General features: G+C 32.9%; 1 protein-coding gene across 1 annotated transcript in view; it reads left to right on the top strand.

Annotated features, from left to right (window-relative positions):
* LOC114338436 (carbonic anhydrase 2-like) overlaps nucleotides 1-27,556 on the top strand; it is a 288,156-nt gene that overhangs the window by 23,603 nt on the left and 236,997 nt on the right. Inside the window, exon 2 of the mRNA XM_050659717.1 lies at nucleotides 11,024-11,215. Within this exon, the coding sequence (XP_050515674.1) occupies nucleotides 11,036-11,215 (180 nt within the window). The 5' untranslated portion in view covers nucleotides 11,024-11,035. The remainder of the gene's footprint in view (nucleotides 1-11,023; nucleotides 11,216-27,556) is intronic.

Genomic DNA, 27,556 nt, shown 5'->3' with positions numbered 1-27,556 from the left:
CAGAAGAAGAGAATCCAAGCGGAAAGAATACGTTGTATATCAGTTTCTAGACAAAGAGATAAAAACAGCTGTCAGAGAAGCTAAAAACAGAAATCTAGAAGAACAAGGTGAAGAAATCGAGATATTGGAACGTAAGCACGATTCCGTCAACCTCCACAAAAAGATCAAATAAGCAGCAGGTATCTACAAATCAAAAAGGCCGGGACACTTAACAAACGCTCAAGGAAATCCAATAGTTGATATTGAAGAAACAAAAACAACATGGATGAACCATGCGACAACAACATTTGAAGACGATAGCAATGTCATCTTCACACAAAATAAAAATGACGATACCGGACCACCTATTCTCAAAGCGGAAGTATAAGCTGCTATAAACAACATTAAGGAGGGAAAAGCCGCAGGACCAGACGAGTTCTACTCAGAATTTTTGAAAATTTTGGATAAAGGCGAAGTAAAAAGACAACTTGATCTTCAACAATATATACCAAAGTGGAAAAATACCCCAACAGTGGCCAAGATCAACTTTTATAACAATCCCCAAAAAACCCAATTCCAAAAAATGTGAAGATTATCAATGAAGATTATGGCCTTATGAGCCATCTCCTGAAACCTTTTTTAAAAATTATACATAAAAGAATATATAAAAACTATGAAGAACACATGACAAACACACAATTCGGCTTCAGTGATGCATTGGGTACTCGAGAGGCACTTTTTGCAATACAAGTTCTCTTTCAAAGATGTAGAGACGTGAATTGTGATATATAAATATGTGTGTTTTGTTGATTACCAGAAAGCGTTCGATAGAATAAATTGGTCTATACAGCAGATATCGCCGTATAATGAACAATACCTATTACGAACAAACTGCAGCTGTTAGAGTAGGGGATCAGTTAACAGACGACATAAAGATAAAAATAGGTGTGCGACAGGGATGTCTATTGTCCCCATTATTGTTCAATACATATTCAGAGCACATTATGAACTTATCGCTAACGGACATAGACGAGGGAATACTTATAAACGGAGAACGATTGAACAACATAAGATACGCTGATGATACTGTCAGTTTTGCAGACAGCCTTGAAGGTCTGCAGACACTTGTCTCCAGGTGGCAGAAGTTACTAGCAGGTTTGGGCTTGATTTTAACATCAAAAAACCAAATACATGGTTATAAGCAACAATAGGATATCACCTGTTCAATTACTAGTTAACCAACAACCTATAACACAAATCACCAACTTTTGTTATTTGGATGCAAACTTAAATGAACAGTGGGACCAATCGACGGAAATTAAGACAAGGATCGAGAAGGCAAGATCAGCTTTCGTCAAAATGAAAAAACTCTTTAACAGCCACGATATAAAATTGGAAATAAAAGTTCGTTTACTAAAATGCTACGTATTCTCCGTTCTTTTATATGGCGTGGAGTCATGGACCTTAACTGAAGCATCACTGAAGAGACCCGAAGCATTTGAGATGTGGTGCTATAGACGCATGTTGAGGATTTCCTGGATAGATAGAGTTACCAACGAAGAAGTTCTACATAGAATGGGTAAAGAGCGCGAACTAGTGAACATACGAATACCTGGGCCATATAATGCGCAATAAACAACGATATGACCTACTTCGGACCATACTTCAAGGTAAAGTGCATGGGAAAAGAGGTCCAGGGCGAAGAAGAATATCCTGGCTGCATAACCCGCGAAATGGTTTATCCAGAATTCCTTACCCCCTAATTGGAAATTACCATCCGTCACTCCTATTTTAAAAAAGGCAACAAACTCGATCCCAACAATTATCGTCAGATTAGCTTACTAACAGTAGTTAGCAAAGTCATGGAAGCCATTATCTCCGAGAAGATGACTAAATTCCTTCTCCAAGAACATGTTATTCAAACACAACAACATGGATTTGTTTCTGGTCGCTCTACTCTAACCAATCACTTACATTGTGTTAACGACTGGACGTCATCAATTAACAGTTTACAACCGATCGACGTTGTTTATCTAGATTTCTCTAAAGCCTTTGACCGTGTTCCTAAGCGCAGACTTTTACATAAACTAGAACATTTCCGAGGTCGCGGTACTTTATTATGTTGGATTGATGATTTCCTGACAGATCGACATTACAAAGTTAGAGTTGGCGAATCTTTCTCACAGGACAGGTTAATGGAAAGTGGAGTGCCGCAGAGTTCTATTCTTGGACCTCTGCTTTTTACGGTTCATACCAACGATGTTCCTTACTATGTTTCAAATAAAATATCGTTATATGCTAATGACACAAAAATATATGCCAATCCTATCACAAACCAGTTAAACCTCCAAACAGACTTATCCTCTATTTTTACTTGGTGTTCCCAGTGTTTACTACCCTTAAACGCAGAGAAATGTGTAGTGCTTAGAATTAATAAAAATAATCGACTTGTGCCGTATAACGGCACAAGTGACGTTTTTCGAGAGTTTCAATGCAGTCATTTTGTAAATTTTACACTATTTACATAAGACTGATGCTTAAATATCCTGGCCCAACGTGGTATCCTGATTTGGTTCGAGACAAAACCTTGTTGGAAAACGTCCAAACAAAAGCCACTCGAATTCCATTGGGACTGAGAAGACCTTCCTATGAAGAAAGTCTCAGTATGGTCCACCTAATTTCTTTTGGCTTCGCCGATAACGTGGCGACTTAATACCCACATTTAAAATATTAAAATTCAATTTCGGAAATCTCGACGAAATGTTTACGATCAATCAAGATAAACGACTTAGAGGTCACCAATTTAAACTTAAAAAGGAGAACTTTTGTACGAGATCAAGACAGAATTTTCTACCAAATAGAGTTTTCGATATTTGGAATAACATGAATGATAACACTGTCTCAGCCCCCCCCCCTACCAACAGATTTAAAGAAAAATAGACTTAACCGTTTTCTAATATAGTTGAAATCTTTTGTTTTATGTAAACCCAAATTGTATCTTTTTTGTTTCACTGTCAGAAGAACGTCAAAGTGAAACCGATCTTTTAAATTGCTCTTTAAAAATATTAGTTTTCGACGTTTTTTTCTACAGTTTTATAATAGTAATCATAGAAATCGGACGTACCTTCGGTACAACGATCATTGAGACTACAGATAACCCCCATTGTCTTAATTTAATTTGAAATTTTTTACGACTGCAATATCGTTTGCTGAAGAGCCTACAACTGCAATATGAGTGTCAATAGCGGAGGTAGGCCTCCTGGTCCACCGCCCAGAAAACTTATTATATTCGATAGTCAAAATGATGCCGAACAAATGGAACTTTCTCTAAGTACTCCCATTCCAATAAGTTTGACAACCAAAAACAACAACAATCAGTATCCAAATGATCCAAATACAACGAATATGAATGTTAATAATGAAACAAAACAGAACTTAAAAGAGGTAAGGCAAGCATTTTTATTTAATAGTAATGACCTAGGACCATATCACGTTTACATCGAAAACAGTGCTACTGACTTTAAAGGTAAATTAAATTCTTTGAAAATTGGTGAAATTATTTTTTCTAACTTTTCTGAAGCAGACAATACGATTTCCAGTATAGATGCCATCGGCCCAAATAGGATTAGAGTCAAATGCAAAGACTATAAAACTGCAAATAATCTTATTAAAAACAAATCTCTGGAAATTTTTAGATCAAATAATTTGGATCTATATATTCCAAAATTTATTTTACACAGACAGGGAGTTATTAGAGACATAGACATAGATTTCTCTGAAGAGTATATAAAAAATAAAATAAAACAGTATGATAGTCATTGTATATTTGAAATTGCAAACGTTAAAAGAATTTCGCCTAATTTAGAGAAAATTGTTAATGAGGAAAAAATTGTCGAATATGTCCCTACTAAATCTTGTATTGTGACCTTTAAATCGCAAACGTTACCTAAATATGTAGTCATAAAAAAGGTTATTAAAGAAATTGAAGTGTATAAGCAGAAGGTTCTGTTATGTTTTAACTGTCTTAGGTACGGCCACCTAGGCAGTCAGTGTAGGAGTCAGCCAAGATGCAATAAATGCCCAGAATCTCATAATTCTAAAAATTGTACAAAAGTTGAGTTCACACAAGTATGTTTCAGCTGTAAGGGGAATCACTTGACTACGAATTTAAGTGCGTGTCCAGAATTCATACGACAAAAGTTAATACAAGAGACGATGGGTTTAACAAACGTTAATTTTTACGATGCAAATAAAAATATACCAAAGAATTCATATGCTAGCATTCTTAGGTCAAATATAACAAACAATGATACAAATTTTTCACAAAATTCACAACCTTCTAGACAACACCAGTAGGCCAAATAAAAGGCAAAAGCCAAATAGTCCAGACCCAACTGATATAGTCAGAAAAGAAATAATATCTGTAGCTTCCCCTCCAAAACATTCTGAGGGAATAGTTAAAAGCCAATTCTATCAACAAAACTTAAACGTTGCAGATTCACAGTCAGAAGAGTTAGATTCTTCTGTAATAAATGTCACTTTAGAATCAGTTCTTACAATTGTTAATTCAATTAAACAAAATAATAATTTTAATATTCCAAAATCTGATGCAATTCAGTTAATTAGTAACCATTTTAACCAAAATCTAACATCAAATCGCAGGCCTAACTAAAATAAACATATTTCAATGGAACTGTCGTTCGGCAGTTGCTAATAAACAGAATTTAGAATAATAACTCCATCAGAACGACATCAGTATAGCTCTTTTATCTGAAACCTGGTTCAAACCGGGAAAATATTATAATTTTAAAGATTTTAATTGTTTTCGAGCTGACCGCCCTGATGGATATGGCGGATGTGCCATTCTTTTGAAATCTAACATAAAATGTGAAGAAATAATTTTTCCAAATACGTATTCGTTTACATATAAGTGTATTTCCATTAAAATTTCACCTTTCAGAAAACCTTTACATATAATTTCTTTATCTAATGAACCCAATAATAAAGTTTCAATTCAAAAATGGATAAATTTTTGAGAAAATATATCAAAACCATTTATAATAGGAGGCGATTTTAACGCACACAATTTGGCGTGGGGTTGCGAAGTTGATGATAGATTAGGTAAAGATCTTCTAGATGCTATAGAACATTGTGATTTAGAATATTTAAACGATGGGTCTTCCACTCTCGCTATTTCCAAAAAACCTGCTGCTGTAGACTTCCATTTGTTCCCGAGATATTGCTTCTTTTTTCCATTGGAATACTCTACTAGAACCTCATGGATCTGACCATGTGCCAATCATTATTTCATCACAAAGTTTCTCCGCAACAGAAGCCACATCCAGTAGAAAACATAGAATATGGAACCTTAGCAGAGCCAATTGGATGACTTATGCCAGTACTTTGGAAGCAATGGAAGTTCCATTAATCTACGAAGAATTGTTAACACATATAAACCAGGCAGCCAACATCGCTATTCCAAAATATTCCTCCATTAACGAAAAAAACAGAAGCCATATTCCGAGACATTGGTGGAATAATCAGTGTCAACTAGCAGCTGAAAGTAGAAAACATGCGTTTATTAATTATAAACAGAATCCAACGCTCCAAACTTTAATAGAGTATAAACAACTTGACGCTGTTGCAAAGAAAATCTTCAAACAGAAAAAAAAAGAAGAATTGGATTGATTTTTGCGAAAGCCTAAACTCAAGAACACCATTAAAAGATGTCTGGCGAAAAGTTAATTGTTTTAAAAACCGCAAACAAGCCAACAGAGTTTGATCTAGAAGATACATGGTTGCAAGATTTTCACAGAAAAATTGCTCCGGCATGGGTTCCAAATGACGACACCGTACAAGAAGATATTCAAAGAGTATCCAGACAAAACCACAATTTTGACGAAAATTTTCATCTGTGGGAATTGCATCCAGCCCTTGAACAAAGAAATAATACTTCTCCAGGTATAGACATTGTGTCATATTCGCTGTTGTACAACTCACCGATCGAACATAAAATTTCACTACTAAACATTTTCAACAATATTTGGACAAATAAGATACCAGTACCAAATAGTTGGAAAGAATACTTGATAATTCCTATTAAAAAACCTGGCAAACCAGACCGTGATCCAAATTCTTACCGACCTATCTCCTTGTCTTCATGTCTTTTAAAAACATTCGAAAGAATAATTAAAAATAGATTTGAACATTGGTTAGAACACGATGGTATACTTCCAAGATCCCAATATGGTTTTTACAAGTCTAGGTCTACTCAAGATGCAACTGCAGCTCTAGTTACGTCAATTCAACTTAACTTTAGAAGAAATAAGTCTGCAGCAGCTGCGTTCCTTGACATTTCCGCTGCTTTTGATAATGTTAATTTAGACATTCTTTACAAAAAAATGTTGTATATTGGAATCCCTAATTCATTTGCTCTCTTTTTATAATCTTTATATTCCAACAGATTAACTTATTTAAAAATTAATAATGATGAATTTTCATATCCTCGACTAACTAATATTGGATTGCCACAGGGGAGTATTTTAAGCCCGATTTTATACATCCTGTACATGTACAACATAGATCTTGAAGTTAGTATACCCAAAAATACAAAAATTCTTCAATATGCTGATGATGTTGTTTTATATACAGAAGGAAAATTGTTAAGTAGATGTGGGGATAATTTAAAAGTCGCATTAGAAATCATAAATCAGTGCTATGAAGAAGTAGGACTATCAATTTCTGACACAAAAACTGAGGTGTGTTACTTTACAAAAAAGCGTAGAGTTCCACAAGGCAATCTTAACGTTGGAAAATTTAATTTTCCAATTAAAAGCTGTGTTAAGTATCTTGGTACCTATCTAGACAGGAAATTGTCATGGAAAGATCACATTCATCATATTGTTAAAAAATCAGAAAACTCAATAAATATTTTAAGAGCTTTCTGTAAAACAAATTGGGGAGCAGACCCAAATATTGCTTTGATGTTTTACCGTAACATGATCAGACCCATTCTCGACTATAGCTGTCATTTATTTGGATCAGCGACCAATACACTTTTACTTCAGTGCAACGACAAAAACATTATTTTCTAACAAGGTTAAAACATGTTATTTAAACTTACATTTACCGCCAAATATGTTTGATATACTTATTAGAGAAAAATGGTCAAATTTTCAGTACATATTTACCGATGAGTCAAAAGACGCAAATGGAACGGGCTGTGCAGTATTCCACGAAAATAAAAATTACCATCATCAATATAGCCTACCTCTTGAATGCTCAATATACACAGCAGAAATGATAGCAGTAATGTTTGCTGTTCAGTATGTACTACTGAATCCAACTAGCAATTATCTTATATTTACTGACAGTAAAAGCGTGGTGGACAGATTAAGTAACATTCAAACAGTCAAACACATAAACCACATTGAATTGAATATACTTAAAACTCTGTTTGAAATTACATAATTAGGAGTAAATGTAACAATTGCTTGTATTAAGGGTCATTCGGGAATAAAAGGCAATGAAATAGTTAACAATTTTGCTAAATCAGCTTATGTGATCGGAGAAAAAATAAACAAAAATTTAATTCCAGCTTCAGATATTGATACTTTTAGCAGACAAAAACTTAAAAGTAATTGGCAATTGCATTACAGAGAATGTAATACTGGCTCAAATTTTGCTCATTGTAACCCTAGGATATTCTCAAAAAGATAGTTTTACACAGAATATAACAGACATTTTATAAAGACCATTAATCGGCTGAGAGCCAATCATGCTCTTACGCCATATTACATGCATAGAATTGGCTTGTCAGATACTCCCAATTGTACTTGTGGCAAAATCGGAGATCTAACACATGTCATATTAGAATGTCATTTAAACATAAATAACATAAACGACCTTTATAAGGAATTAAAAGGTTTACAATGTTTTTTCCCAATAAACCTTAATACTTTAATATTTACAAATGATATGGAAATTCTTCATCTCATTTATAAACATGTTAAATTATGTAAATACAAGTTGTGAACGTAATATAATAGGCATAATTTGTTAATTTGGTTTGAAAAAATTAAAAAAAAAATAATATATAAAAAAACACATAATAAAATAATAACAAAAAAATAATAAATAAAAAAAAAAGAAAAAATAGAAACAAAAGTAAAAAAAGAATAGAAAAAAAAAAGAAGTAAAAAAAGTGTTTCGCACAAATTAAAATATATATTAAAAAACAGTAAAATAATTAAAAAAACAAAATAAAAAAAGTTACACAATGTACCAATGTATCTAATAAAAATAATATTGTAGAATATACTTATGTTTATAAGAAATTTATGACTATGAATCTGCAATGAATCACAAACAAGTCTGGCTAATTGGCTGTGCCAAAGCCATTTTTCAAAAAAAAAAATCTTTTTTGTTGTTGTTTTTGTTTTTGTTATATTGTATTTACTAGTAGGTTACTTATGTAATTTCTTTGTTTTTGGGCATAATAGGGACTTGTCCCTCTGCCCTTGTTTAGGTATAATAATAATAATAATAATCTGAGATCCTTTGAGACTGCAGTCTCTCGTCAGCTTCTCCAATTCCCTTGGTGGTGGTGGGTTAGGATCATCAGGCTGATCCGAGTATTATGTGTTTCATTCTGCCTCTCTCTGTAACTTCTAGTACTACTGCCGTCCGATCCCTGGAACAGAAATTAGTTAATGGCAGTACTTTGATGTTGCTTTTATCTATTATCCACAGTATATAACTGAGATTCTTGAACCATACTACAGTAAAATCTCTGTTAAGCTACTTGTTATCAGAAATTGTTTTCGATAGGGGTTTTCGTTAAATTAACAAAATCGAGCTCAAGTTGGGCCCGAAATACATTCAGATATATAAAAACATTTGCACGTTCACCATAATCGTAACATATTCCATTACTTCGAGTTTACATTCAAAGCCGATCGACTATTTTCAACAAAAACCCCATTTTGCCATCTTTTCCTTTGCCGACGTCTCGGCGGAATACAAATCGCTGTTATTCCGCTTATTTATTGTAAAATGTGACGTTACCGTATTTCCAGGTCTTTCCAGGAAGAAAATCTTTGGATTTCATTATCAACTAAATATTAACAGAAATTCACACAAGTCCAAAGTCGTAATCTAAATATATGAATTAGAAAAAGTGTGGAAACGGTCTATTATCTCATGACTTAATTATTTTCAGAGGTAAAGCTCTGACAGGTCGATTTTTATTTTTTAATTATTTTTTTTTACTTATATCCCATAATAATGTCATCGACTTGGGCGTGATGGCATCATCGATGATTTTTTTAAATGGGAATAGGGGTCGTGTGGTACCTAATTTCAAAGGTTATTTAATTGTTTATTTAGTAATATAAACATTAACATCATTATTTATACAGGGTAACCAAAAACATAATTTTTGAATTAAATTAATTGCAGCAAAAAGATGAATATAAATATGTAATATATTTAACTAAAAGTACATTTTACTGGTATTAAAAAAAAAAGAGGAAAAAATGTTGATTTCACAAATAAACATTGCTTTTCGCCTAAATTAAATGTTCCAACTGGTAAGAGGCAGGTGGGTAGCCGTTTGATATTTAATTAAGCGAAAAGCAATGTTTATTTATGAAATAAACATTTTTTATATTTTTTGGCACCAACAAAATGCATTTTGTACTTACTTTTTGGTAAAAATCGTGGTTTTTTTTATGAAAAATACACATTTTCACTCACAAATAACTCGAAAAGTATTAACTTAGTTAAAAAACTATATAGAACAAAAGTTACTTAGAACTAGTCAATTTATCCATTTTCGGACTTATATTTAGCTTATGATTTTTCACCCCCCAATACTAAACTTTGTATAGGGACTGTATTATACGCCTTTGTTAGGACGTAGAGCATGGCACTACAACCTTTCTATGGCAATAGCTCAAAATCAAAAGTTTTGGCACTTAGCACCTTTGAAATTTCCGCTCTTCAATTTTAATTAGGGTGGTAATTATGAAGTTATTTTCGCTCACTACTCTTAGAAAAATAGGGACTGACTTTCTTTTCATCATAAGTCACTCAATTTTTCAGATAGAGACTTTTTTATTTTTAAAGGTAGATCTTTTTAAATACTTTAAATTAGTTTGTACAAGTTATCCTCGAAAAATGTAGAGTTTCCCGTTTTTTGACTTGGCAACTACAAAATTTGGCATTTGACGAAAAAGAGCTAACCTATAATAAAGTGTAGGCTATAATGTAGTGTACCTAGTTACTAGGTATTAGTCCCAAAAAAATAAAAAAAACCGTTTCGTTTATTTTTTCAAAAAGTACATTTTTGTTAATTTGAGTTCTTTTGATAAAACGAATAATTTTTGAGTTACTAACAGAAAACTGATTAAAAACGTTGATTTTCAATAACATTCTTTCTATATAAAACTAAAGTTTTTGATAGCGAACAAATCGAAACCTATTTTACCAAAAACAATGTATAGAACAATTTGTGCTAAGAATTATTCGTTTTACCAATTTTTGTGGTCAAAATATAATAAAAAAATTCCACCCCCGAGATGGGGTGGCAACCACCCCATGGTAAAAGCGCCTTTTCGCATCATATAGATTTTGATCTTTGGACTATCCACTACATATTCTCATTTTCAAGCCAATCGATCCATTCTATAAAAATTTCTAGGTGAAAACGTTGCTCACTTGAAGCTGACGATATACTAAAGTAAGTTATATGGGTACCCGTGCCTATGGCTTCAAACGACGTCATCCGCCCTTGAGTTAAAAAGCGAATGACGTCAACAAAAGGGTTAAGATATAAGGACAATTATTTATGTTATATAACTTTGTTGGTCCAAATGCCAACGCCTCCATACAAATATTTCCATATTAAAACTCCTTTCAACCGCATATAACAGAAACATCCTCCATCTATTCCATTATATAAAAAAGTCCTTCAGAAAAACCCCACTTAAGCATTTTCCTTTGAATACAAATTGTTGCTATAACATCCACATTCTTGTTACAGGTGAGCGGATCAATGATGAATACCGGCCACAGTGTGATATTCACCGTCGAAAACGATACCAGGCAACACATCAATGTGACCGGAGGTCCCTTATCGTATAAATATCAATTTCAGGAGATCCACATTCACTACGGCCTTCACGACCAGTTCGGCTCTGAACATTCCATAAATGGATATGCCTTTCCTGCCGAGGTAAGTGGAAAAATGTAAATAATGGCGAACGAAGTTGTAGTGCAGTGCTATTCAACACGTAATAAGCTGCTCTTAAAAATAGGAAATACTTTATATCTTGTTATCCAAGCTTAATTAATACATTTTTATATAGCAATAAGCCTGACTTATCGAAAAATTCATTTTCATATATTATTATGTAGTAATTAGATTATGATAAACAAGAAAAGAAACTTTCAAAATTTTGTAATTACATATATGTATAAAAATTAATAAAAGAAAATGTAAAGACACTAATGCCTGGTTGCACCAACAGATCTTAAGCTCCAGCTTGGCTAAGCTATACTTATAGATAGGGACTCCGTGAGTATCACTTACGTTGCACCATAATTTTAGATTTTTACCTTATTATCAATTATATCTATTATTATATTCTGGTATTGTTATTGTAATATATTATAATTAAATTATATTAATTCTTATGATATTCTCGACATAAGCTTAAGATCTGTTGGTGCAACCGGGCATAAGTATATTGGTAATTTTTTTCACATTTCTCAAAATGTAGAACGTATTCCTACAAAATAGAAAATATGGATTTTTTCACAGTGGAGCAATATTTTTTGATTTTCTTAAGCCGGCACTGGAAGTTTTTTTATAATATAAAAGATTATATAGACGGTAAAAAAACTGTAAAACAGCGGTAAAAAAACTGTAAAACCGTGAAATTTTGAGAATCAACACCGATTTTAATGAAAATTTGGGTTTAAGCTCTGTTGACTCTCTTCTTCAAAATCTCGAACTGCGCTTTTGCCCTGGTGGTGAAAATAACCCCATCTCGGGCATGGAAATTTTTTAATTAAAATAACTATGGAAATCGTTAGAGTGACCAATAAAATTCAGAGTAAATTTTGTTCCATAAATTTTTTTTGCAAAATTGCTTTCCAAGTTATTAGCGATTGAAACTATGCATTTTTCATTGAAAAAACTCAGGTTTTGTAAATGTTTTTCATAAAAAAATAACTTAAAAAAATTTAATTTTATAGAAAAATTATTAAGAACGAAATTGTGGCCAATGAGAAAAACAAAGATATTCGCGTCAGAAAGACCTATGCAGATTCAACACCGACTGAGACTCATTGCTCTTTAAAGGATGGTTATTTTCGAATAACCTCGAAATTGAGAACTTTCAATCTCAAATAACTCGAATGTGGTGCAATTTTGTGGAAAAACTTAAGAAACGTCTTTTAAAGTTCATTAAAAAATCTTACAAATAAGCTCTGAAAAAAAAATTTTGTGCATAAAAACTGACTGACTTATGACGAAAATAAATTCGCTCTCTGCTTTTTTCTTTTTGAAATGTAAACATTAAACCCTCGTCAATACACTATTAATAGAAATGAATAGCTTTCCACTTGAAGTTAACTTTATTTAAATATAATTGATACGATCCATGTGATTCGACTGGTTTAATAATTTAAAGAAAAAGTGCATTTTTCTTAAATAAACCTAAAAGTATTCATGATACAAAAACAAAAAAAAATAAAAAAAAATAAAAAAAAAGATAAAAAAAATCAGAATACTTTTAGATTTATTTAAGAAAAATGCGCTTTTTAAAAGTTTTTAAAATGTCATTTTCGATTTAATCAACTATTTTTTCTAAACTAAACATTCCAAATCGGTCAAATCACATGTATTGTATCAATTATACCTAAATAAAGTCAATTTCAAGTGGGAAGCTATTCATTTCTATTAGGGTTGTAACGACGAGGGTTTAATTTTACATTTCAAAAAGAAAAAAGCAGAGAGCGACATTATTTTCGTCATAAGTCAGTCAGTTCTTATGCAAAAAACTTTTATCAGAGCTTGTTGGAAAGGTTTTTTTAATGAACTTTAAAATTTATATCTTGTGTTTTCCCAAAAATTGCACGATATTCGAGTTATTTGAGATTAAAAGTTCTCGCATTTCGATGTTCTTCGAAAATAACCATACGGTAAAGAGCAATAACCCAGACGTTCTTGAATTTAGATTAGTCTTTCAAACGCGAATCTCTTTGTTTTTTACTAGCTATAATTTTGTTGTTAATAATTTTTTCTATAAATTAAAATTTTTTAAGTTATTCATGAAAAACGGTTATAAAACGCGAGTTTTTTCAATGAAAAATGGATAATTGAAATCGCTAATATCTTGGAAGGTATTATAGAAAATTTTAGAGAATAAAATTTACTCAGAATTGGTCAGTCTATCGCCTTTCGTAGATATTTTGATTGAAGAAATTTTCATCATCTAGATGGGGTTGTTTTCGCCCCCAGGGCAAAAGTGCAGTTCGTCGTAGGGTAGATTTTGACAAAGGTTATAATTACTACCTAAATCCAAATTTTCAAGGAAATCGACCTTGGTTCTCAAAATTCCACGAGAAAATGGTTGTTGATTAGACTATAAGGTTCATACGGTCTCCTCCACATCCCACATATCGCTCACCATCGTTTTCTATCCATCCACTCGTTCTCGTCTATAGATCTATTTTCCATACACTGTTCTATGCCTTTATTCTGTAGGCCTTCCTCTTTTTCTTCTATTTATAGACCTGTAATTGAATGCTTTTTTTGGCCATCTTTCTTCTGGCATTCAAATAACATGACCTAACATGACCATACCATAGCAATTTCTTTGTTTCTATTCGGTCAACCGTGGAATATACACTCTTTGTCCGTCGTCTTATTTTCTCATTTGGTACGTATTCTAATCTAGATACTCTGCATGCTCTACGTAAGTAATCCATTTCCGCTACTTCTATATTTTTATTTCCGTTCCTGTGACTTACAAACACTCTGCCCCATAAGCTAGAATAGGTTCCAAAATTGTTCTGTGCAATAAGCAGTACCCTTGCCTCAGACCTTTTGTAAAGCGTTATTAAGCTCCAAAATTGACGCAAATTTAATCAAAATTTGACCTAATTTACCATAAGAAATGTAATCTTATACAGTTGAGTCCGCGAGTCTTTACCCGTGCGTCATCATCAATACCATAATCACAGATGTATAGTATTCACAGGAAACAGGCTCCTATAGGAGCTTCCGTAGGAGACGTTCAGCTTTATAATCCAATAAACCATTATCGCTGATATGTTCTAGTGGTTACGATGCAAAACTTGTGATCGAGCAATCCGAGTTCTTTTAATATTCATCCTAATATACTTTTTCTTATCTATTCCGAATAGAACAAAACCTAGTGTATGTTTGATGGACACAAAAAAAATTAAATTGAACAAAAAAATATTGGGATGGCTGGGGAATGAACTTGGATTGCCTGATCCCAAGTTTAGCGTGGTAATCACTAGACCATTTCGGCGATGATGGGCTTGTAGTTTATAATGCTAAGTATAATCGAAAACATTAAATTTAAGATCATACATTTAATTTATAAAGAATTTTAGAAAACTTCTTATACAATAATAAAAACACCGCTAAACACTATAAAAATAAGTGGCACTCAGAATATTCCAGCTACAAAAGAGCTGATATGAATATTCCGTGAAGCAAAAAGTATTTTCATTTTGATGGAAAGTAAAATTCTAGTTTTATTCTAAAATATTTTCCCACGATATTTGCTTAATTTGAAGTAAAATGCGCTACACAAAAGTACCTTTGATAAAGTTTGCAATTTGAGGTTCTTTTGGCCTCAGCATCCAAATAAAAATACTTTTTTGCAACACTTAATATTCATACCAGCTCTTTTGTAGCTGGAATATTGTCTTAACGGCGTTTAGTGGTTTTTTATTTTTGTTTATGTATACATATAAATGTACAAAAAATAATTCCAATTCTACGTCAACTTACATCACACGTAGTCTACTATACTCTTCAAAATGGTAAAAATTGGTAAACATTATCTTCTGTCTTAGCTTTGCCTAGAATTCCATGACTTAATAATTTCATTGGTAGTTTCCTCTCTAAATTACATTTCTCCTGTTTTCGCATTTTCAGAATTCGGCTTGTGGCACCGTCGGGACCCGTCTTCTTAAAATTATTCTCATCTCGTTCTCTTTTAACTCAACTCACAGACAGTATCATTAACTACTTTGTTGTTTTACCTCTTTTATTCCAATCTCAGGAATGTTTGCCCCGAGCATTATATCGTTTAGGGTACGCCAACTTTGCCAGAAATAGTGGTGGAAGGTTCATTTTCTTGTTGAAAGCTCAAAGTGGCTCTAGATAAAATGCAGTCATAAAGTAATTGGTTTTTATTTTTAAACATATTTGAAGATAATGGCTTTGCTTTAAACATATATTTTAGGAATATAAAATAAAATTTATACTACTACATAACTAAACATTTTACGACATTATAAGCTAATAAAGTAAGTACTAGAATCTTTTAAACATTTATAGGTGTCATTATTTTATATTCCCAATAGATATCTATTTTTATGGCAGTGGATTTTAACACATTTGTCGTAGTTAAATATGCAAATGATGGAGGAGAAAACTATTGAAGACTATTATCATGGCAAAATATAGACTACGCGTTTACTTTCCGTATTCCACTCCAATCATTATAGGCCTGGATCCCGCGTACCAAAAAAAAGTTGATTAATAGCCAGGATTAAACGGGATCTAGCCGGAAAAACATTGATATATGGGAACACTGGAACAGGGGAAATTGTAATTGTGGAACATGATTTTAATTGTGGAACGTGTCATCCAGACATGTTTATGATGGTGAAAACTAGCAGATTGTTGTTAAGTTTATTCAATAGCCAACTTTATATAAGATATGAAAAAATGTTTCTCCGACAAATAGGTTGGGCATTTTAGTCCGACAGTGATTTGTCAAATGACGGGAATTATGTTGGTGGTACATAGCAATCTGGTTTTTGCATAAGAGTTTAATGAAAGGGTAACAAATCAAAATGGAAGTTCTGTCCGACAAAATACATGGGTCGCTTTCATATTCTGACTTTCGAAACCTGTAAATGTTCCACAAATAAAACTTCCCCTTTTCCAGTATTTCCGTACATTAAAGTTTGTACGACGAAACACCATTAACTTATTGGGACCGTGCAAGTTCGGTAAAGCGACACCGGGTTTCATACCTCGGCAACATTTTTCGCACTTTTAATTATATTGGCCAATCATATTGGTCCTGGTTAGGCCGATGCCACATTATGCGTTTTGACCGGATAGGTTTCCGCCGCATCCGGTGAAAACGCATAATGTGACAGATCGGTCCGGTTGCGTTGGAAACGGATGCGTTTTGAGTCATCGGTACGCGCTTACAAACTGCACCAGACTAAATGCATAGTGTGACAGGTCGGTCCGGTTGCGTTGGAAACGGATGCGTTTTCACCGCATCCGGTCAAAACGCATAATGTGGCAACGGCCTTACTGGACAATTGTCAACGCCATAGCCCAAAAAAATTATAAGAAGAAAACGTAATATTATGCTTATGTTATTAAAGGTTAAGCAATTGTATGTAGTAAATAAAATTAATTATTAAAATGCACTACTACAAGCAAAATACAATTATTAATTAAATTTACTTTTATACAGGGTGTTTCATTAATAATTGTCCATATAGTAACTGGAGAAACCTTAGCACAAAATACGAAGATTTAACCTAAAACACTTAAATACAATGTGGTTCCTTATTGAGTTACAGGGTGTTTTATCTAAAAAGTTAAAAATTATTTTTGCTCAGCATTTTAAAACTATTCGACGTATCCTTTTCATACTTAGCAGGAAGTGTACGTACTGTACAGGCTACTAAATTATGTTAAAAAAAACGTTTATGGCTCTTACCAGAGGCGTACGACGGGGGAAAGTGAATGGTTGACCCTTTCCAAATTCTACGCCACTGGCAAAATTGCTATTTTAGTTCAATTTTTGGATTCTCCAATATTTTCCATGAAAATAATATACTCTTCATTCGTAACGATAAAGTCATTAGTTTTCGAGATATTTGAAGTTAAAAATGAAACGACACGGTTATTTTGATCAGTGTATTGTGTCGCTTCATTTTTAATTTCAAATATCTCGAAAACTAATCATTTTATCGTTACGAATGAAGAGTCAATTATTTACATAAAAACTATTGCAAAATCAAAAAATTACACTAAAATAACAATTTCGTCAGTGGCGTAGAATTTGGGAAGAGTCAACCAGCCACTATCCCCTGTCGTACGCCTCTGGTAGTAGCTAGAAACGTTTATTTATTTAATTTAGTAGGGTGTATAGTATCTACACTTTCTGCCAAGTATGAGAAGGATACGCCAAATAGTTTTAAAGTACTGGGTACAAATAATTTTTATATTGTAATCATATGAATCATATCATAAATTAATCAAAATAACTGTGCCGTTTCATAAATATCTCGAAAACTAATGACTTTATCGTTACCAATGAAGAGTATATTATTTACGTACAAGGTATTGTAGAATCTAAAAATGGCACTTAAATAGTAATTCCTCCAGTGGCGTAGAATTTGAGAAGGGCGAACCATACACCATACCCTGTCGTACGCCTCTGGTAGTAGATAGAAACGTTTGTTTATCATAATTTTGTATGTCTAGTAGTCGCACTTTCTGCCAAGTATAAAAAGGATACGTCGAATTGTTTTAAAATGCTGAGCAAAAATAGTTTTTAAATGTTTAGATATAACACCCTGTAACTCAGTAAGGAACCACATTTTATTTAAGTGTTTTAGGTTAAATCTTCGTATTTTGTGATAAGGTTTCTCCAGTTACTATATGGACAATTATTAATGAAACACCCTGTATAATAATTGCATATCATATCAATATTGTGAAGCAATATTTTTAAAAATCTTCTTCTTCATTGACAGTAGATATGAAATATACGTCAATTTGACAATTTAAATTGACAATGAATTATTTAAAAAACTTGCAAAATTTCTCCGCTATTCGCACACGATCCTTTCTCGTATCCCCTCCAAGTACTTGCATACGGCGAATTAACAAATTTTCAGCTTGCTATTAATCAACTTTTTTTGTACGCGGGATCCAGGTCTATTAGGTAAGTTTCAACTATAACTAGAAGAACTAAGATATCGTAGGGTAAGATCGATTAAGAATTTCAAAAGAGAAATTGAAAAATACTTTGGACATCAAGATCAGAGTGATATTTATATAATATACTGTAGACATAGAGGAATATATTATGTGCATTAGTCAGCGAACTAAATAAAGCAAAGAGAAAGAAGGGGAGTATCTAAAGTAATAAAATAAAACATAATAAATATGTCAAAGATTGTTTAGCCACAAATGATCAGTGTAGATTCATCAGTGTAGACAAGAAAGACAGGAAGACATAATCATTATTGTGCTCTGTAAGATACCCAATAAAATAAATAAAACAATAATTCAAATCTTTTTTGTTTCTATTTATAACCATTAAAAATAAAAACAGTTTCTTTGGCTCTCCAGTGCAATCAGTCTGAATAAGGATAGGAGGTATTGGTAGTAAGCGGACGATATGAAATTTGCAGAAGTCCCGCAAGTCCGCTCTTGTTAGTAAATGGGTTGTAAGGGATTTAAATAAGCATCCAGAAAATAAGAGTATTTAATCCATTAGTAAATAATATATCGGTTTAATTTTTAAATTCTTAAAGTAAATATTAAAATAACAATACGTTAGTCAATATTTTGATTATATTAATTAGGTAGCATTGAATATTTATGTAACTAGGCCACGCAGAGAAAAATTGCAAGTTGCTGTTAATAATTCACGGTCGTATTAGGTACATAAGAAATCATAACAAACAAATACACATTAGTTGTACTTAGGAAAAACATGAGAGAGATTATTCAGAAACAGACTTCGGTAAAGTTCAGACGAGTTAACTATCATTGGAAACCAACTACTGTTGTTACGTAGTGAATAAATAAATATATACGAGTACTTAGTTTCTTCCAATAAATAAACTTTCTTGTAGGGGTTGCAACCCTGCAACTACCATAGGGTGAGTACCTAATAGCAGGGGAGCGAAGTATGCTAAATGTGCAGTCACTCGAGCGCTTTGGGGACCTATTGAGTTGTGATTATTAGGTCCCAAAACCAAAAAAGTAAAGTTTTCCATTTTAGCGGGGACTTTCCATTTTTAATTTAGTTTTCCAATTCTACCAATCGTTTTTTCCGATTATAGCGCCATCTACCTATAATTTAAAGTAATTGATTAAGTATATTTTGCAGTTTTTCGATTTAATGTTTATTTTGCGAAATATCGCGGGATTTGTATTTAAAATTTTAAATTTAACCCCACCCATCTCCGTGGGGTCATGTTTGGTATCATTCGGTAGATTTTTGAAAAATATTGAACACGTATTTTTTAGTTTTTCGATCTAACGTTCATTTCGTGAATTATTCGCTTTTTTGTGAAACCTTTTAACTCGCCCATTTTCTTCGCCCCGCTCAAATCGTCAGATTTTTTAAATATACACTGTTTTGCATGTCCTTAACTTACCAACTTACCTTATCTTAATTTGACAATTTCCAGTATTTTTAAGGATAGATTTTTTTTCGGGCCTCTCTTAACGAACTCCCCTGTGTTAAGAGCTAATATATGGTAGAGGTACATCTGCAGGGCACCAGGTTTCTCCCCATATGATAATCTGACGTGCTCGAGTAACTGCAAAAATCCCAGCTTGGGCTCCCCTACCCTAAAGGCTACAGGTTAAAATGGCACAATATACAGGGTGTAACAAAAATACAGGTCATAAATTAAATCACATATTCTGGGACCAAAAATAGTTCCAATGAACCTAACTCACCTTAGTACAAATATGCACAGAAAAAAAGTTATAGCCCTTTGAAGTTACAAAATAAAAATCGATTTTTTCGAATATATCGAAAACTATTACAGTTTTTTTATCGAAAATGTATATGTGGTATTCTTATGCCAGGAGCATCTTAAAGAAAAATTATAGTGCAATTTGTGCTCCCCATAAAAATTTTATGGGGGTTTTGTTCCCTTAAACCCCCCGAAACTTTTCTGTACATTCCATTTAAATTATTATTGTGATACCATTAGTTAAATTCAATATTTTTAAAACTTTTTTGGCTCCTAATATTTTTTCGATAAGGCAGTTTTTATCGAGTTGCAGCTTCTTTTTTAATATGTTTACATAAAAATTTTATGGGGGTTTCGTTCCTTTAAACCCCCCAAATGTATGTGTACGCTCCAATTAAACTATTACTGCGATACCATTAGTTAAACATAATGTTTTAAAACTTTTTTGCTTCTTTGTATTTTTTCGAGAAGGCACCTTTTATCGAGATATGGCTTCTTTTTTAATACGGTTCAAAATATACCTAAAAATGTAAATCATACATAAATTTTCATATTATTACCGTCTCCATAATCGTACTTAACCCGCCAGTGGTCGCTATATGAGATTTTCTCTCACGGTTTCAGAAAGTTGCACAGATTTTTTTTTCTGGGAAATTATACGCTCTGTAGTTCCTTCTAGTCTCCTAACTATCGTCCCTCGACAATCTAATAGACTCGTCCGCTTAAATAGTGACTCAGTTGACCTAATATCACCCAATTGTTGAGTCAGCGCGCTTCAAGTGAGACATTCTCTCATCAAGCGACCACCCGCGTTACGAACTGTACATAAAAATTAATTTTATTTTGGCACTTAAAACCTGAAATAGTGTAAAAAAAATTGTAATTATTGTCATCAATCAATTTTTCCAGAGCATTCTTGTTATATTTGTGTGCTGTGCCGTAAATTATCAAGATACGGAGATTGATTAATATTTGTTTAATTCCGATTATTTTTTTTTATTTTATTATATTATTATCTATATTATGTTATATTATTTTTTTCTTATAATTAGTTAATAAAAAAAGTTTAAAAACTGTTTTAAAAATTTTGTTTTGTAAAAAAAGGCAAAATTTGGATATGTGAGAGAAAATCTCACGCGCGACCACTCGCGTAACAATCTACCTAGCGACCAATGCCGGGCTAACCATATACAAATATGTGGTGGATTTGACAAATATTCAAAATATCTCGATAAAAACTGACTTTTCGAAAAAGTACTAAGAGCCAAAAAAGTTTTAGAAATATTGTGTTTAAGTAATGGTACTACAATAATAATGTAATTGGAACGTACACAAAAGTTTGGGGGGGTTTAAAGGAACTAAACCCCCATAAAATTTTTATAGGGTGTCCGAATTTCCCTAAAATTTTTTCTTAAGATGCTACTGTCATAAGAATGTTATATGTCCATTTTCAATAAAAAACACTTTAATAGTTTTCGATATATTGAAAAAAATCGATTTTCATTTTGCAACTTCAAAGGGTTGTAACTTTTTTTATATGCACGTTTGTACTAAGGTAAGTTAGGTTCAATGAAACTATTTTTGGTCCCAGAATATGTGGTTAAATTTATGACCTGTATTTTCGTTACACCCTGTATTGTTTGATAATTAAACAAATTAATTGTGCAATTTTCACATTATTTAGTTGTATACAACTAGAGTTATGTACAGTTGGTCCTTTGTCGCTCCTGTAAAATCAAGTTTTTTTGACTTATGCATTTTTTACATTAGGCCGACGAAATGGGCTACTTTAGCTTCATACATAAAAACAAGAATTTTCTCTTTCCGTTTCCCTCTCTAATAATGGCCAGTTTCACCAACGACAAATAGTAGTTTATTCTATGATTAAAGTTATTCGACCAATAAACTAACATTTCTCCATTTACTAACGTCAAATAAGACTTATTTTATTTATTTATCAAATAAATGCTTACTCATCGAATAAATTGGTAAGTTAACTTCGCTGAAATATTTATAAGAAAGTATATTCGCTTTAAAATATCAAAATTATATCGAAACAAAATATAAAAATGTAAATTCGCTTTAAATTATCAAAATTATATCGAAACAAAATATAAAAATGTAAACGTCTAATAAATTTTATTCGACGAATAACTCTATTCATTGGTTTATTTGTTGTTGGTGAAACCGTACCTAAATCATAGCAACAGAAGCAGTACGTATCCCACAAATTGGCAATATTAGACATATGTGAAAGTCGAAGTCAAATGATGACACCTCCAGAATTACATGGAAGCACTCGTGTATACGTTAAAAACTCAGAATATTCAACAAGAGTTCTTGTTTTTAAAATCACTTATGCGCCGAAAGAAATGAAATCAGGTAAAGTACCTGGGTTTTACAGCACCTATCCTGGGTTCCCGATACTCAGTGTTTCATACACGAAATACTGGCTACCAATGTTCTATAAGTACTGATATACTTTACTTAGGCAACATTCTTTTTTCATTTAAGCGAACAAAGATAAGTGCTATTTCGAAACTGGGCAATGATAAGCCAGAAAGCTACCTTCGCATAGCCCTACTCAACATTGTACATAAACTAATAGAAAAGCTTCTACCCAACAGAATTTGTCCCAGTATACTTAAAAATGTCCCCTCTGATGAAGGCTTTCACTCTCATCAGAGCCGTACGGACCAAGTCTTATCACTAAAAACTTATACAGAAGCTAGTTTTCAAAAGAAAAAAAAAAACAGCCGCAACATTCATAGATACAACTGCAGCATAATTATGATACTATTTAGAGACAGTAATTAATATGTGATCTGACCCATATTATAGCGACTTTGTTCCAAAAAGGAATCGTTTTAAAGTTATAACCAAAAAATAATAAAAAAAATCGATGTTTTTCGAAACTTTTAAATATTTTAATTTTTTTATTAATATTCCGGGAATATTTGAGAAGCAGCATAAGTCAATTATTATTATTTAAGTTGTCACCTAACTTTATCTGCAAAAATCCAAATGCCACCTCTCACATCCAAAAATAGACGTTTTTTCACAGATCAGCCCTGGTCTATTATTAGGTATACGGATATAATATTGTTCAATGAATTGTTTTCTTATTATATTTACAAGAATAGCCTTTCTTATTATGTTTACAAAAAAACATTTTCAAAGTTTATATACAGCTAATACATTAACTAATCGTCCCTTTGGGATATGTATGAACGAGGGGGTAACAACAACCAAAACTAACATTTACGCAATATATAGGGTGTTTTATTAAGAATTTTCCATGTCGTAACTGGAGAAATCTTAGCACAAAATACGAGGATTTAACCCAAAACACTTAAATAACATATTCTTCTTTACCGAGATGCAGAGTGTTTTATTACAAATGTTCTAAAATGATTTTAGCCCATTGTTAAATTACCTTTTAATATTTTTTACGCAAACTTGACACACACAGTTTACACATGTAAGGATACTTTAACTAGTGTTAAAAGATAGTTTTCCGCTGTTACCAGAGGCGTTCTGTAGGGATATATACTTTATTTTTGCCCCTTTTCCCCCTTACAATCTACGCCACTGTCGTATAATAATCATTTCAGCATGTTATTTTGATTATTCGTTACTTTTTACGTAACTATCGTCCTTTTGTATCAATGCGAAATATGTAGTAAGTAGTTTTCAAGTTATTTGCGTTTTAATATAATGGATTCAAAAAGATTTTGTATTTTAAACACATAATCTTATTGAATGTACATAGTTTAAAATACATAGGGCCGGTTTTTCAGTGCTGGGTTAACCTATTTATTTTTTGGTCACCGAAATATTTATGGTTAATCAGTTTTTCAGTACTAGGTTAGAGCTTAAACTCGTTTAAGTTAACCACGATTTTAACCGATCCTCGTTAGATGGTTTAACTCCGAATTTTGCGGTTACGCTTGCGCATTGGTGCAGTGAATGCATCATGTTTATTCTTTTGAGTACCTGCCTGACCTGACAGTTGGGTTATGCTATTTTCTTTCATTGCGGGAAGTATTCTTGTACCTCCTTATTATTATAAGGAAATTATTATTATTGAAATTATAAATTATTATCGTTATTATACAGAATAAACCAAATAAAAACGGAACATACGCAGTTAATACAGTGTATCGGAACTACGTTTGAAATAGTCGACCAATATAAAAGTTCGACACCCATAAATCATAGCAACTCAACTACCTGTCTCCTTTTAGGCTAAGGCTACGGCCAGATAGGCGACAATTTACGGCGCCATAAGAGCAGTAAAATGAAGCGCGAAAATGGGTCCTGGGAAGAAGGATCTGGGTCCAAATTTGTAGCTCATCTAACCACAACAACGAACGAAACACTGTATTTACATCTCGCGACACGCCGTAATTTACATCCCCATCTGGTCATGCTTTTTACTGCCGCTTAATTTTACTGCTCTTGCGGCGCTGTAACAGCAATAAGATGAAGCGGCAGTAACTGCAGTAAAAAGCATGGCCAGACGGGGATGTAAATTACGGCGTGTCGCGAGATGTAAATACAGTGTTTTGGTCGTGGTTGTAGCTAGATGAGCTACAAATTTGGACCCAGGTCCATTTGTTTGCGACACGACGCCGAAGATGAAACCGTTCGATATTGCTTCGCGATATTTTACAGCTCAGTCTGGCCATCCACTACACTCACCGCGGGACCCATTTTCGCGCTTCATTTTACTGCTCTAATGGCGCCGTAAATTGTCGCTTGTCTGGCTGTAGCCTTAGCCTAAAAGGAGGCAGGTAGTTGAGTTGCTATGATTTATGTGTGCCAAACTTTTATATTGGTCGACTATTTCAAGCGTAGTTCCGATACACTGTATTAACTGCATATGTTCCGTTTTTATTTGGCTTATTCTGTATAGGAAGGAATTATAAGGAAATATATTTAAATATAACTGTAACAGGTACCTATGTTTTCACTTACTGTAACAGGATTTAATGCATGATTCCTAGTACCTAATGTTTTAAAAAGATTATTTTATATTTGTCTACACGGCAAAATACTTAATTATTTACCAAAGAGTCTGACTTCTTATTTCCTGGTCAATCTGTTCAAATAGTGATAAGACCGTGGTCTTTGACAAAGAAAATCGGAAGAAAAGTCTAAATCGTCCCAGTAATTATAATTCTCTTCTGTTATGAAACCGAGGTAGACGTTATGAACTAAACAAAGATTCCGAACTTGATATTGCATTGCATTAATCATTTTTTTAATTTGGTTATGAAATTGTCTTTTATTTATTTTTTCTGTCAAATTGATCATTTATTTCTCGAATTGCACATGCGCACGTGGAGTTACTGCTGCCAACATAAGAAAAAAAGTGGTTAGCTAACCGAGATTTTCTTAACTTGATTTAAAGCACTGAAAAACGCTATGAGGGTTAAAATACTGGTTAAAATTTAAACCAAAATTTTAACCGCTCGCTGAACAACTGGGCCATAGTCTTATAGAGTCCATTATCTTTAAACGCCAATAACTTGAAAACAACTTACGCTCTCGCAATGAGACAAAAGAACGATATTTATGTAAAAAGTAACAGGGAATCAAAAAACATGCTGAAATTATTATTAAGACATAGTGACAAATTATTATTAAGTGGCGTATATTGTGAGGGGGAAAAGGGGCGAAAATAAAGTATACATCCCTACAGCACGCCTCTGGTAACAGCGGAAAACCATCTTTTAACACTACTTAAGGTATTCTAACATGTGTAAACTGTGTGTCAAGTTTAAATAAAAAATAATAGAAAAAGACTGTTTGACTTGTACACACTTCTATATAAATCAAAACGGGAACTGGTGTATGTTTTCAAAAACTGATAGTATGTAAATAAATTTATTAAAATCAGCTAAGTACTTTTAGCATTTTTAATGCCATCATCAGAGCTATCCTATAAAAAGACTAAGTTGAAGAAAAGTGGTTAGATCCCTGGGTTAATTTTTAATAGTAAAATGTGTTTGTTCAAGTTTTCTCTTCATTTGAGGTATTTACAGCTATAAGACGTAAGTTTCACTTTATAATTTTTTATGAATAAGGTTCTTCAACTTAGTGTTTTTATAGGATAGCTCTGATGATGGCATTAAAAATGCTGAAAGTACTTAGCTGATTTTAATAAATTTACTTACACACTATTTGAAAACATACACCATAGGTCTGGATCCCGTGTATGAAAAAAAAAGTTGATTAATAGCAAGCTGAAAATTTGTTAATAGCTTAAGGGTGTCTAGTCGGATAAACTTTGATATATGGGAAAACTGGAACAGGGGCAGTTTTAATTGTGGAACAGGTTAAAAATTTGGAACGGTCACACCACGAAAACGGCACATTTATTTTGTCCGGTAGAACAGACTTAAACTCTCCGAACAGAGATTAAACTCTCATGCAAAAATCAGATTGCTATTTATCACCTGTCATAATTCCTGTCATTTGACATATTCTACATGTTCCACTCATTAAAACGCCCATTTGGTGATAAATAGCAGTCTGATTTTTGCATGAGAGTTTAATCTCTGTTCGAAGAGTTTAAGTCTGTTCTGTCGGACAAAATACATGTGCCGTTTTCGTGGTCTGACCGTTCTAAATTTTTAACCTGTTCCACAATTAAAACTGCCCCTGTTCCAGTGTTACCATATATCAAAGTTTATCCGACTAGACACCCTTAAGCTATTAACAAATTTTCAGCTTGCTATTAATCAACTTTTTTTTCATACGCGGGATCCAGACCTACCAGTTCCCGTTTTGATTTGAATAAAAAATATTAAAAGGTGCTTTAGCAATGGGCTAAAATAATTTTAGAACATTTGTAATAAAACACTCTATATCGGTAAGGAAGAATATTTTATTTAAATGTTTTCGGGTTAAATCTTCGTTTTTTGTGCTAAGGTTTCTCCAGTTACTGTATGGACAATTCCTAATGAAACACCCTGTATACTTGTATACCTAGCTAACCACAAACTATCAGCTAACATACAGATATCTGCTAACACGAAATCGAGCAGATCACGCTCTCTTAACCACTTGCACATGGCGTGCAGAATAAACGAATTACTTACAATTTGCGAACTGTCATTTGCCGTCTACATAGTTTTGTGCCATCGTTCAATTGAATTAGTCACTAGTTTAATGTGCGCCAGGTAAAATAAAATTATCGGTTACTCTATGTCAAAGTTTAATGTAATTAGAGCAAAAGGGAATGCATGTAGTGGAGCTAGACAACTATCAACACGCCTATAGTTTGGACCCGTTTATTTGCGCACGTTATGAATGCCAAAATACATAATGCTGCATTGTATCATATACGAGGAAAATGTGAGGAGTAATTATAGTGCAGTCACTGAAGGTTTTCACCTCCGATTTCGTTGAACCTCCATCGATTCTCATTAAAATTGGTGAGTAATTAGAGAATACCTCAAGGAACAAAGGTGATATGATGCCAACTTGCGCTTTTACCCTGGGGGTGAATGCCACCCCTTCTCGTGGGTGAAAATTATTTTAT

This window comes from Diabrotica virgifera, chromosome 1 (assembly GCF_917563875.1).
Source record: "Diabrotica virgifera virgifera chromosome 1, PGI_DIABVI_V3a".
NCBI lineage: Eukaryota > Metazoa > Arthropoda > Insecta > Coleoptera > Chrysomelidae > Diabrotica > Diabrotica virgifera.
The sequence above is the reverse complement of the archived record's forward strand: the minus strand, read 5'-3'. Positions and strand labels throughout refer to the sequence as shown.